Raw genomic sequence first — 12,639 nt, forward strand, 5'->3', positions numbered from 1 at the left:
ATAACCACCTGCCCCGCCAGCCGCAAGCGTTCCTGGGAAAGGACGTTGCGCCTTCGCCAGTCGCCGGTATCGGGAGGCACGAGCCGAATCCTCAGGCGGCCGGTATCCGCGCTCCGCCGACCGGCAGCCGCAGTGAGGACTCGGCCCTGCAAGTGAAATGGGAGGCAGGCGCCCCCGCAGATCCATAGAGCCGCTGTTCTGAGAAAATCCGAGCTGTGGGCACTCCGAGCAGGCAGGCAGATCCGGGGACAGCCCGCGCGCTCCAGGACCCCGGCGGTGGCGCGGCGCGGCGGGAAGGGGGAAGTTTCAAAGCCGAGTTCTGGATTTGGCTTACAGCTGCTGGGAGAAATGAAGCTCCACTGCGACGTAGAAGTAGTCAGTCGGCATTTGCCGGCTCTGGGAATGAGGAACCGGGGTAAGGGCGTCCGGGCGGTGTTGAGCCTCTGTCAGCAGACGCCCAGGAGTCAGCCTCGGGCTGGGGCTCGGGACGATAGAGGCGGCCCGCACCCCACCTGCCTGCTCATTTCCACTTTGAAAGACAAGCGTGGGACCCGCTATGAGGTGCGTGGACAGAACCCGGCCTGCCTCGGGAATTGGCCACGAGCTCTTCTCTTTCGGGTCTCGCATGCTCGCCGGTTCCAGAGGTTGGAGCCTGGCCTGGGGGCGGATACCTGAGCCCCACCACCCCTTCCAGCCCTGGGCGTCTCCTGTGAACCCGAAGGAGGAAAGCTTTTGAGAGGGCACCTTTTCCTTATTTTTCTTTCCTTTTTTTTTTTTTTTTTTTTTTGCCCTAAACTGACAGCCTTTCTATTCAGTAGTGGATAGTAGCCCGGACCTTTTAAAGCCTCTGGAAACTCGGTCTGCGTGAAACTAAACTTTAAATGAAACAGCATTCCAGTTTGGGGGACCAGTAAAATAATTGCACTTTCGTTCAGTAAGCTTTTTCCCCCCCACGGTACTTTCGCTAGCTTTTTTTTTTTTTTTTTTTTTTTTAGGCTTTAAGTGATGCTGGATAGTGTCCAAGGTCGCTAGACCACATTGGTATAGTAGTATAACAGTAATGCATTGGGTTGCATCTTGATATTTTATTAATGTTACTGGTTAGTGCATCTCTCTCTCTCTTTTTCCTTAAATGTTTAATTTCCTAAGACTTGATTTTCTAGGGCGAGGGCTTTTTCTCCTCTACAGAGCAATAGTAAACTCTAAAAACAATTGGAAGATGAAACAATTTTCAAAACACAAGTTTTATAAAATTGTCTTCCTCATTTTACAAGGCACTATGTTATTTTGTCAGAATGACTGGCATACCCTTATGTCTAAATAAAGTTTATACATAAAATTGAGGGGACAACTCATCTCCCACCCTTGCATCTGACTCTTGTCCAGATTTTATACAGTTTCTGGGATTATTCCCTCATAGTGTTGTACTCCACAATGAATACTCTTAGTTGAGGGATGTGTTTATTGCATCTCATTCAGAGATGCTTAATAATTGATACAGGCAGTTAAAAGTATAATTTCTCCTTTTTCATGGAATCAACTCATATAGCTTTTCAACTTGAAAAGACTTCAGCAATCACCCAATATTTTATAGGTTAGAAGACTGTAAGTTGACAGAAGCAAACTCATAACAAGAATTGTGTCTCCCTTTTCTTCACCATTGTCTTCCCCAATAACCCCAGCTCGGGTAGTGTATATTTTTAAAAAGTCTGTAACAATCTCTTCCCTAAGCTTAAGTGCACTAGTAATGGTAGGTCGTGATCCTAATCAAAACTTTACTGAGAACTATGAGTTGAAGGTTTACTGTGTGCAAGATGCAGTGCTAGATGCTATGGGAGAATAAACTTGATTTAGTCACTATCCTTCCAAGACTAGAAAGGAAAAAAACAAAAACTAGTGCTTGCACTACAAAGGTGGGCTATGATAAATGCTATAATAAAGGTAGAAGTATAATAGTAAAGTATCAAAAAGCTAAATGAATTTCATTACAGAGGCTTGAGAAAGTGGGGTTTTTTTTCAAGATTGATTGATTGATTGATTTGAGAGAGAGCAGGAGCAGGGCAGAGGGAGAGGGACAGGCAGACTCCCTGCTGAGCAGGGAGCCTGATATGGGACTCAATCCGAGGACTCTGGGATCATGACCAAAGCTGAACACAGATGCCTAACTGATTGAGCCACCCAGGCATCAGAGAAAGGTTTTTGTAGAAGAGGTAGTGGCACAGGCCTTGGAACATAGTGGGTGCTCAGTAAACATTTGTTGGAAGAGTTAAAGTGGTGTCGTTGGTCCTGGGTCCTGAAGACTAGTATTAGTGCTAAGTGTAGAAGTATCTTGGGGATCTTTCTTTTACCAACTTTTCTATTCCATTGTTCAGCTACTACCCATCTCACTGTAATTTCTAAATCTGTATCTTTAACTAGTCCTCTCCTAATTTCCAACTTGAATCTTCTATCGATTGGAAATCTTCACTAAGATATGTTGTAGCATTTCATACTCAAGATATCTAAAAATTAATTTTCTTTGCCACCCTAAATTTGCTTTTCTCTTGGAATTATGCAACTCATTAAATAGTACTCTGCTCTTGGGATGCCTGGGTGGCACAGTTGTTTGAACATATGCCTTCAGCTCAGTTCATGATTATGGGGTCCTGGGATCAAACCCTGAGTCAGGCTCAGAGTGGGGTCTGCCTCTCCCGCTCTCCACCTCGTGTTCTCTCTCTCTCTCAAATAGATAAATCTTAAAAAAAAAAAAAAAAAAAAAAAAAAGTGTTCTGCCCAGAAGCCTTAAAGCTTTTACATTCCCACATCAAATAAAATACTGAATTCTTTCAGTTCTACCTCATAGGTATCTTTCAGATTTTCTTACCTCATTCTGTCCCAACTACAGTCTAAACCACCATTAACCCTTCCTTGGCTAGTCTCTTAAAAGATGCTCCTATTTCTACCCTCCCCCATCCTAATTCCCCCTCCCCCAAAGTTCGTTCTTACACTGTGGTTAAAGGGAAGTTATCAAAGTGTAGAACTATGTTCACAACTTAAAGTCGTTCAGTAGATATCATTTGCAGAATAAAATCCAAAATTCTTGACATGGTTTACAAAAGTTTTCAGCCTTCGATCTCTGCCTGTCTGGGTTCACTTGCTTCTACACTGAATCCTTTAGCCATATTGAACTTCTTTCAGCTCCTCACAGCTGCCAAACTCCCTTGCCTTCAAGGCTTAGTACACATTTTTCCTTATCGGTATGCTATTCCCTCTCTCTCCCCAGTATCCTCACTTGCCCTACATCTCTTTCAGTTCTCACCTTCAAGGTCACCTTTCCCCTAGACCAGGTGAGCTTCCTTTGCTATATAAGGTCTTAGAGCAGTCTCTAATTCCCTTATCTTAATATTTGTTGTGCTTATAATTGCTTACTTAATAATTGTCTCTCATCAGACTTTATAAATGTAATTTATAAAGACAGCTTTATAAATGTAATTATCATTTGGTTTTCTTCACTACTATTGTTTTAACCCCCTTGACATAGTACCCGGTACAGAGTGGCTTTTCAGTAGTTGTTGAAGTCTAAAGCAGAAGCAACAATTGTCATTAGTAATTTTTGAGCACCACTATGTGTCGGTCACTGTTGTGCCTCCGTGGATACAGTATCGAACAAAGGAAACAAGATTCCTGGTTTCTTGGAATTTATAATCTTGTGGGAGTGTGTCCACTTGGGACTAATGGACTGAAGTTAAGAAGGCAAGTAACTACTATTGGCAGCTCCTACTACGGTCACATAGTTGGAACGGGAGAAGAGGAGCATTCTCCCAAACGGGATTCACAGGAAAGGGTTACTGGGCTGATAAAACAGTAGTATCTACCAGAAGCTAGATAAGAAATGTAGCTACCCAAATGCTTAAAAAGAAAGAAAGAAAAAAAAAAAAACACAATGAAATTAAAAACTAAAACTTAAAACCACAAAACTCCCAGACTTCAATAAAAAGCCTGGCAAAGTGACGGGCACATTCTAGTTGTAATAAATATTGAATCACAATACCTGGTTTTATCCTTTTTTTCTCATTGGTTTTAAGCAGCTAAAGGAGAACATTGAGCAGTTCTTCACCAAATTTATGGATGAGGGGAAAGCTACTGTTCGGCTAAAGGAGCCTCCTGTGGATATCTGTCTAAGTAAGGTATGGTATTAAAAACACTAATGGTTAGGTTGGTTGATTGTATTTTCTTTATAGAAGAAGCTGTTTGAGCATCCTGATATCCCACTTAGCTGAACAGGGATGGACACTTGGCAGATGTGTTTGAAGAAGCAATGGCAGCTTCTCTGGCATGCTGGCCCAGCTCTAAAAGTGCAGAGAGGCTATGCAGGATGGGGAGGAAGGAGAATGACTTAGCTCTGTGCTCCAGATGGAGCCTTATGGTGTTCTAGAGGGGAACTATAAGGCCGGTGGCACAAGTCTACATTTTGCCAGCATAATCAGGTTGCAAATCTAAATTTGGTGTAAAAAAAGATAAAATGCAAGTAGGACAATTTAGGGGGTGTTATATTTATTATCATTTTAGAAAATACTTAAACCATTAAAATATTTTTTTAAAAAACAATTTACTTATTTTAGAGAGAGAGTGAGAGAGCATGAATGGGAGAAGCAGAGAGAGAGGAAGAGAGAATCTCAAGCAGACTCCAAGCTGAGTTCGGAGCCCGATGTGGGGCTCGATCTCATGACCCTGAGATTATGACCTGAGCCAAAACCAGGAGTCAGATACTTATTGGACTTAAGCCCCCAGGCACCCCTAAAGATTTTATTTTTATACTTAACACCTTTTTTATACTCTACACCTAATGTGGGACTCGGACCTACAACCCCAAGGTCAAGAGCTGCATGCTTCACCAAATGAGCCAGCAAGTGCCCCATCTTAGTTCATCTTAAATCCGTCTTTTTTCTTTTTTTAATGATCTTATTTATTTGGGTGTGCCTGGGTGGCTCAGTGGGTTAGAGCCTCTGCCTTCAGCTCAGGTCATGATCTCAGGGTCCTGGGATCCAGCTCTGCATCGGGCTCTCTACTCAGCAGGGAGCCTATTTTTCTTCCTCCTCTCTCTGCCTGCCTCTCTGCCTACTTGTGATCTCTGTCTGTCAAATAAATAAATAAAATCGTTAAAAAAATAAATAAAATAAAGATTTCATTTATTTGATAGAACACAAGTTGGGGAAGTAGCAGGTAGGGAGAAGGGAGAAGCAGGCTCCCCCTCTGAGCCGGGTGCCCTACACGGGGCTGGATCCCAGGATACTGGGATCATGACCTAAATAGAAGGCAGCTGCTTAATGACTGAGCCACCCAGGAACTCCAAACCCAACCTTAAGTGGAATCTTTTCATGCTTTCCCATCTTATTTTATGCTCTTTTCGTTCCTTTTTAAATGGTTTTATTTAGAGTGTGTCTTTCAACATAACCTTTTTTCAGAAATTTTCAAAGTTTTGTATCTGTATTGAAATTTAGTCAATAAAGTGCTAAAAAAATTATTTTTACTGCCATTTTCAAGAAATGATTGCACCATTTTGCATGCATAATTTTACAGAATTTGTTGTATGATGAATTAGCATGCATATATTATCTAAAATGGAATTTATAATTGTACGACTTATTTTTATTTATTCAGGCCAATTCCAGCAGTTTAAAAAGTTTCCTTACAGCTGTGAGACTGGCTCATAGAGGTTGTGATATTGAAGCACCACTTACAACCTTCACACCAGTGAAGACTTCAGAATTTGAAAAATTTAAAACTAAAATGGTTATCACATCCAAAAAGGACTATCCTCTAAGCAAGAACTTTCCATATTCTCTGGAACATCTTCAGACTTCTTACTGTGGGCTTGTCCGAATTGATATGCGTATGCTTTGCTTAAGAAACCTGAAGAAATTAGACTTGAGTCACAACCATATAAAAAAGCTTCCAGCTACAATTGGGGACCTCATCCATCTTCAAGAACTTAACTTGAATGACAATTATTTGGAGTCATTTAGTGTAGCCCTGTGTCAGTCCTCACTCCAGATGTCACTTCGGAGTTTGGATCTCAGCAAGAACAAAATTAAGGCACTCCCTGTGCAGTTTTGCCAGCTCCGAGAACTTACAGATTTGAAACTTGACGATAATGAATTGATTCGATTTCCTTTCAAGATGGGACAATTGACAAAACTGCGTTTTTTGTCAGCAGCTCGAAATAAGCTTCCCTTTTTGCCTAGTGAATTTAAAAATTTATCCCTTGAGTACTTGGATCTTTTTGGAAATACTTTTGAACAACCAAAAGTCCTTCCGATTATAATGCTGCAAACGCCATTAACTTTATTGGAATCTTCTGCACAAGCGGTATTATATAATAGGTAAGACTTTATATAGTCATAAAATGTGGTATCTAGCATTCTAGTATTCTCATCATCCTCACTGTAATAGTCACAGTCTTTAACATAGTTTACAATGCTGTGCACAAACTGGCCTCTTGCACCAGTGACCTTCTTGGTGCTCCTTACTCCGGCTTGGAATGCTTTTCTTCCAGAAGGTTCATAACTCACTTTCTCACTTCATTCAGTTCTCTTCCCACGTGGCACCCAGAAAGGCATTTCTTGACTCTATTTAAAGTTTGATTCCCCCACCTCCTTACACTGCTTGACTTTTTTGTCATGGGATTTATTACCTGGTATTACATATTTTTTAACTTTTTTTTTTTTTGGTCAGTTTTCCCCACTATAATGTAAGATCCATGAGGGCATGGACTTTGTCTTATTACTTACTGTTTCCCCAGGGTCTAAAATGTGATATTCCTCCGTTCCTACCATATATTAGGCTCTTAATTAATATTTGAATGAATGAATGAATGGCAGTTGTTTCTCCAAGAGTGGTCCATGACCAACAGTATCAGAATCACCTAGCAACTTGTAAGAGATGTGAGGTTTTAACTCCACTATAGACCTACTGAATCAGAAAATCTGAGGGTGGGGTCTAACCCTGGTGTTTTTATCAGTCCTTCCAGGTAGTATTGATGCACTCTAAAGTTTGAGAATTACAATCTGGCACAGTGGTCAAGTGTGGTCTTTGGAGTCAGACTTGAGATTGATTCCTGGCTTTACCCCTTAGTGTGGTTTTAGCAAGTTATTAAACCTCCTTTGATTCAATTTTCTCATTTGTGAAACAGGAATAATAATACCCACTTTACATAGTTGTGAAGATAAAGGAGCTAATACTTTGGCATATAGTAGGACTCAATAGCTGTTGGTTCTCCTCCCCCTTGTCTTTGAACACTAACTGCACGTGGTTTCATGAGACCCCAAACTCCGTGCTTCTTTCATATAGGAGACTAAGATGTAGACCAAATTATTATTGAGTGCCCATAAAATGGTAGGAAGACCATATTTCAGAGACAGGATTGGTTTTTTAGTGGGTAGAGAGGATTAGAAAAAAAAAAGGGGGCGCCTGGGTGGCTCAGTGGGTTAAGCCTCTACCTTCGGCTCGGGTCATGATCCCAGGGGCCTGGAATCGAGTCCCGCATGGGGCTCTCTGCTCAGCAGGGAGCCTGCTTCTCCTCATCTCTCTCTCTGCCTGTCTCTCTGCCTATTTGTGATCTCTCTCTCTGTCAAATAAATAAATAAAATCTTTAAAAAAAAAAAAAAAGCCCATGGGCCTAGAAAAATACACAGAATTTTGCATACAGCTTTATAATGCTCATGGACCCTGACTGAAATCAGTTACAACCCTCCCTCCTCACCATTTGTATTTAAGAGCTCTTAGTTTAAAGTGGTGATTCTCAAACTTTATTTCACATTTGGAGTCACCTGAGGAGCTTTAAAAATTCTGATGATTTGAGACACCTGGCTGGCTCAGAACTGATGTCCAACATAGAAAAGTGGAAGGAAAAAAATAGGTGATTAAAATGTGATATGATAGGGAAGGTAGAAAAATAAATTGATAGTGGTGAATGATATAGCATGTAGTATTTACATTGTTTTTTAAACTTGACCTCTACTGGTATATGTTCTTTTAAGGTGACCTTAATTTTTACTAATGTATAATTTTGCATGTTTTCAGCCTACTTGTTATAAAAAGAATACCAATCCAAAACTATGAGAACAATGCCTTTATCTGGCTGCTGGTGAATTGCCCTAACTACTGGTTACAAACAAAGTTATGGTCTATTAGAAAAATTTGTGGGAATTTAAATTATGTTAGATAGAAAATGCAGTTTTTAACTGTTACCTATTTCCCTAGGCTATAATCAACAGCCTGAAAGAGATAAACATAAACATGTGGTAGACACTCCTAGCACAGTTTTTTTTTTTTAATTGTTACTTATACAAGCAAGAAATTAGTACAGTTGAAAAAAATGAATTGCAAACAAGGCTGGTCGCTAATCCCTTATGAAAAGGAAACTTTTTTATTTGATATGTATCTTTTCAGACTCTTTCTAAAAGGGTTTTGAACCCCAGTTTAAATTATGAGTAGATTTTATTTATTTGTTTAAAAGATCTGAACACCTATTACGTGCCAGCCTAAGTTAGGGACTAGAGAACAAAACACAGACTCTGTGGGAGACAGACAAAGTGACTTGGGGCCTGGTTGAGTTTGGGGGAACAGTGTTTTGGGGAGTTGAACAATGGGTAGGCAACCTCAAAAGACAATCTTACAGTGGCTCATAGATGAAGGTAAATAGTTTGACTTGATTTTAATCGCAATGGGCATCATTGGAAGTTTTAAGTAATTCAAGCAAGGTGAGGTCAGCCTACTGGCTTAGCCAGCCAGTAAATTAAAACAAATACCCCAAACAATAAGTGTTTTAAATCTGTTTCACAGTTTAAAGTCCCTTTTGAACAATGGATGCCTAGGAGAATATTTGGATATATTTACGTAAATGTTTCTTCACAAATAGAACTCGGTAATTTTCCCATTACCATTATGAGAATTGTGTAACAGAACTATACCTTTAAATGATCATGTTATACTGGTCTTACAGTGTAGATCCATAAAGGACAGATGACTCTCTGCAGTCTATTCCATGGGTTTTGCTATTAAGTGACAGTGCTAAAAGATACTTTATGGAGTAGTAGAAGTATACAATATGTCATATGGTGTTTTTAGTATATTTTCACCATTCTTAACTGTTTGGAAGGGAGGATAATATACTGAGTCACTTAATTAAAGATCTTATTTTTCTATGGTTATAAGTCAGTGTCCAGAAATTCATGACCTAATGCATGAAGTTCTGAATCTAATAGTGTATTAAAAAAATTTTTTTGAACTTTTTTTCCCAATAGGATTCCATATGGCTCTCATATCATTCCTTTTCATCTGTGCCAAGATTTGGATACTGCAAAAACCTGTGTTTGTGGAAGATTCTGTCTAAACTCTTTTATTCAGGGAACTACTACTATGAATCTACACTCTGTTGCTCACACTGTGGTCTTAGTAGATAATATGGGTGGTACTGAAGCACCTGTTATGTCTTACTTCTGTTCTCTAGCCTGTTATGTAAATTCCTGTGATATGTTAAAGTAATAGGTGATACTACAAAAAGAAATTCCATTTAGTTACAGATCAGTTTGGGATTTATTTGTGGTTTGTGTCAAACTGGAGAAAGGGAAGCCTTTCATATACTTGAGGGGAAGATGTTACTCTAACATTTTCAATCATTTGACTGTAAAACCTTAATTTCATTAAAACCTATTTAATTTCCTTGTGAAGAAGCAGTTTTATCAGTTTATTGCACATGTATTTATTTCAACCTAGTGTTTCCAGAATGGGTTGTGGGTTATCTTTTAATGTTAAACAGATATTGATCCCTATCACTCCAGTCATAGAGTTTTCTTACCAATTTTCTTCTTGAGTTTCAGTTAAAGAAATTGAGTTCCTATATGTAGAAAATATACCTTGAAGGACTAAGATAGTGAAAACTTGTTTGGTATGAAACCATATAAGCATACCACTTTTTGTGTTTTTCTAGTATATTATTCTACATATGGAATTCTATATTCAAGCATAAAGTTGGAGCTGCGTTGGGATAAACAGACTTCAGCTTTTATAGGTTTTATAATGTTACTCACATCTTTGTTGTGATTTCTGTTTTTTAACTTCCAGAGTTGGAACACAGTTTTAGGGTTGAGTAGGAGTTAAAAATTGCTACTTTTTACTGACTACATTCTGTATTTGAAGGTTCTTTTTTCTGTTTATTATTTTAGTAACTTAATATTTTTATTTTTTAATTTAAAAATTGGTGATACACCAGCTAAACTATGATGAGGATTTGAACCAGGGGAAAGGAATGGAAAATGAAGCTGCTTGAAAAAATTGTGGAAAATGAAATCAGAACTGCTCCATTCTGTTCATTCCTATGGCCCTTCTTCAGATCAGCCTCTTTTTTAGATCATTGCAATAGCCTCATAACCGGTTTCTGGGAACAAAGGAAGTAAAAGTTACTAGAGAAAACCATCTCTGGTCTTAGCATACCATTGCTGGTTTGGGCCAGGACTTACAGTTAGTCTGTGTAAGACTATTTCTTATGGCTTAGGTAGCTGCTACTTCCTCTGTCCTAAAATATTTATTTGGAGCATTTTATTCTTTTCTGAAATTACAAGTATTCCTGAGTAAATACTGTTTTAACTGTTAGAAGATTTTTATTAAAACTTGATGTATAGGATCTCTAAAATGTAGTTTCTTCTCAGAGTGGATTCTTTCGTCCAGAGTAATTCTTGGGTGACCTCCTTAAATTTGTTTTGCTTGTGGTCAAATTCTTCCTGCAAAAGATTTCTATATAATTTCTTGTTTTTATTTTTAAAAAATCATATATAATGCAAAAATGGCTTACACATTAAAAAGAGCTGCATTTAGCTCCATCTTTGTTCCAGGTGTTTTACATACAGTATGTGATTTAATACTCACAAATTACCCTGGGAGGTACCACGAACCCAGACCAGAGATTTTAAGTCCAGGTTTTATATACCTTCTAAAGTTAATTCACTTAAGCTCTTAAAACCAAGAATTCTATAATTAAGTAAAACATCTTAGGATTTGCTAAACTCAAAATGTTGAAGGATTACCCATAAATATTATGTAACTACATTAAAGCATCATTCTTTTAAAAATGTATTGTGGCATATTTAACATGTGTGTATCTGATTTTTACATGTTCTTGTAGAAGTTATTTTTATTTTTTTATTTATTTGAGAGACAGGCAGAGGAAGTGGGAGAGCAGACTCTTCACAGAGCAGTAAGCCCAGGACCCTGGGAACATGACCTGAATCAAAGGCAGACACTTGACTGAGCCACTCAGGTGCTCCAGAAGTTTTTCATCAACAAATGCAGAAGTGTCTGTGTTGGGACTAAGTGCCAACCAGCTGTTAGTCCTACACCCTAGCCCTTTGCATTATTCATCTACAAACCATCCCATGTAACTATCTTGGCCAACTTAAAATTCTTGTAGAAATGCAGAATTTGTCTTCTCATAAACCATACCCTTTGTCATTCTTTCCTTTTGATACTCATGTTTTGCCTTCTGTGTGTTGCAAGGCTCACTTCTTTAAGTTTCAGCTTTCCATTCTATTTTCAGCGGTAACTGCATACTTTCTCAAAGCTCCTTATAACCAAGAAGTTTTAACATTTGAGTGTCTCCAGGATGGCTTCTTAAAGAATCAAAAAACAGTTTATGCCATCATGGACTCACTGTTTTTTCACTAGCTTCAGAATGTCTTTCAGTTAGAAGTCGGTCTTAAACTCGTGCCTTACATTCAGGACCAGTCTATCACAGTGCTGTCCAAAAAAAACTGATGGAAATGTTCTGTATCTGTGTTGTCCAGTAGGTTGGCCACTCAGCATATGTGTCTATTGAGCACTAAATATAACTAGTCTAACTGAGGAACTGCATTTTTCGTTTAAATATCTATGTAGGGGCGCCTGGGTGGCTCAGTGGGTTAAAGCCTCTGCCTTCGGCTCGGGTCATGATCCCAGGGTCCTGGGATTGAGCCCTGCATCAGGTTCTCTGCTCCGCAGGGAGCCTGCTTCCTCTCTTTCTCTGCCTGCCTCTCTGCCTACTTGTGATCTCTGTCAAATAAATAAATAAAATCTTTAAAAATAAATAAATATCTATGTATAGCTAGTGGTCCCTACTGGACACCAACTTGCAAGTCAGCTCTTCTTATATCCCAACTTGGATACTCTGTCTGCCCCCATTCAGTCTGCTGTACGCAGGCCTAATTTATCCTCCTCATTTACATTTTTCAAAATCTGATTTAGACCTTTCCCAGCAGCTCATCAGTTGTAATTATGAATTCACCAAACACATTAATTTTGAAATTGACCAGAAAATGTTTTTTTTTCCCTACTATGTGATTTATATCCATAACCTAGTTTATAAAGTTGGGCGGTGGGACTCCTGTTTTTTGTATATATAAATACAAAATTCCAATTTCGTGGAACTAAATCTAAGTAAGAATTTGAGAATAAGGGGCACCTGGGTGCCTCAGTCATTAGGCGTCTGCCTTCAGCTCAGGTCATGATCCCAGAATCCTGGGATGGAGCCCCACATCAGGCTCCCAGCTGGATGGGAAGCCTACTTCTCCCTTTACCACCCCCACCCCTGCTTGTGTTCCCTCTCTGTCAAATAAAAATTTTAAAATA

At 39.1% G+C, this 12,639-nt stretch overlaps 1 protein-coding gene across 3 annotated transcripts; it reads left to right on the top strand.

The window, feature by feature from the left end:
* The first annotated feature begins 50 nt into the window (after nucleotides 1-50).
* LRR1 (leucine rich repeat protein 1) lies at nucleotides 51-9,710 on the top strand. 3 transcript variants are annotated; one of them, XM_004738724.3, is made up of 4 exons: nucleotides 55-561; nucleotides 4,065-4,166; nucleotides 5,641-6,362; nucleotides 9,285-9,710. In XM_004738724.3, the coding sequence occupies exons 1-4, from the start codon at nucleotides 349-351 to the stop codon at nucleotides 9,523-9,525; spliced, it is 1,278 nt and encodes a 425-aa protein (XP_004738781.1). In that variant the 5' UTR covers nucleotides 55-348; the 3' UTR covers nucleotides 9,526-9,710. The 3 variants fall into 3 exon arrangements, with proteins under 3 accessions (XP_004738783.1, XP_004738781.1, XP_004738782.1); XM_004738725.3 differs by having other exon boundaries at nucleotides 56-561; nucleotides 4,068-4,166; XM_004738726.3 differs by lacking the exon at nucleotides 5,641-6,362 and having other exon boundaries at nucleotides 51-561; nucleotides 4,068-4,166.
* The last annotated feature ends 2,929 nt before the right edge of the window (nucleotides 9,711-12,639 follow it).

This window comes from Mustela putorius, unplaced genomic scaffold (assembly GCF_011764305.1).
Source record: "Mustela putorius furo isolate JIRA1106 unplaced genomic scaffold, ASM1176430v1.1 tig00000129_pilon_pilon_pilon, whole genome shotgun sequence".
Lineage (NCBI taxonomy): Eukaryota > Metazoa > Chordata > Mammalia > Carnivora > Mustelidae > Mustela > Mustela putorius.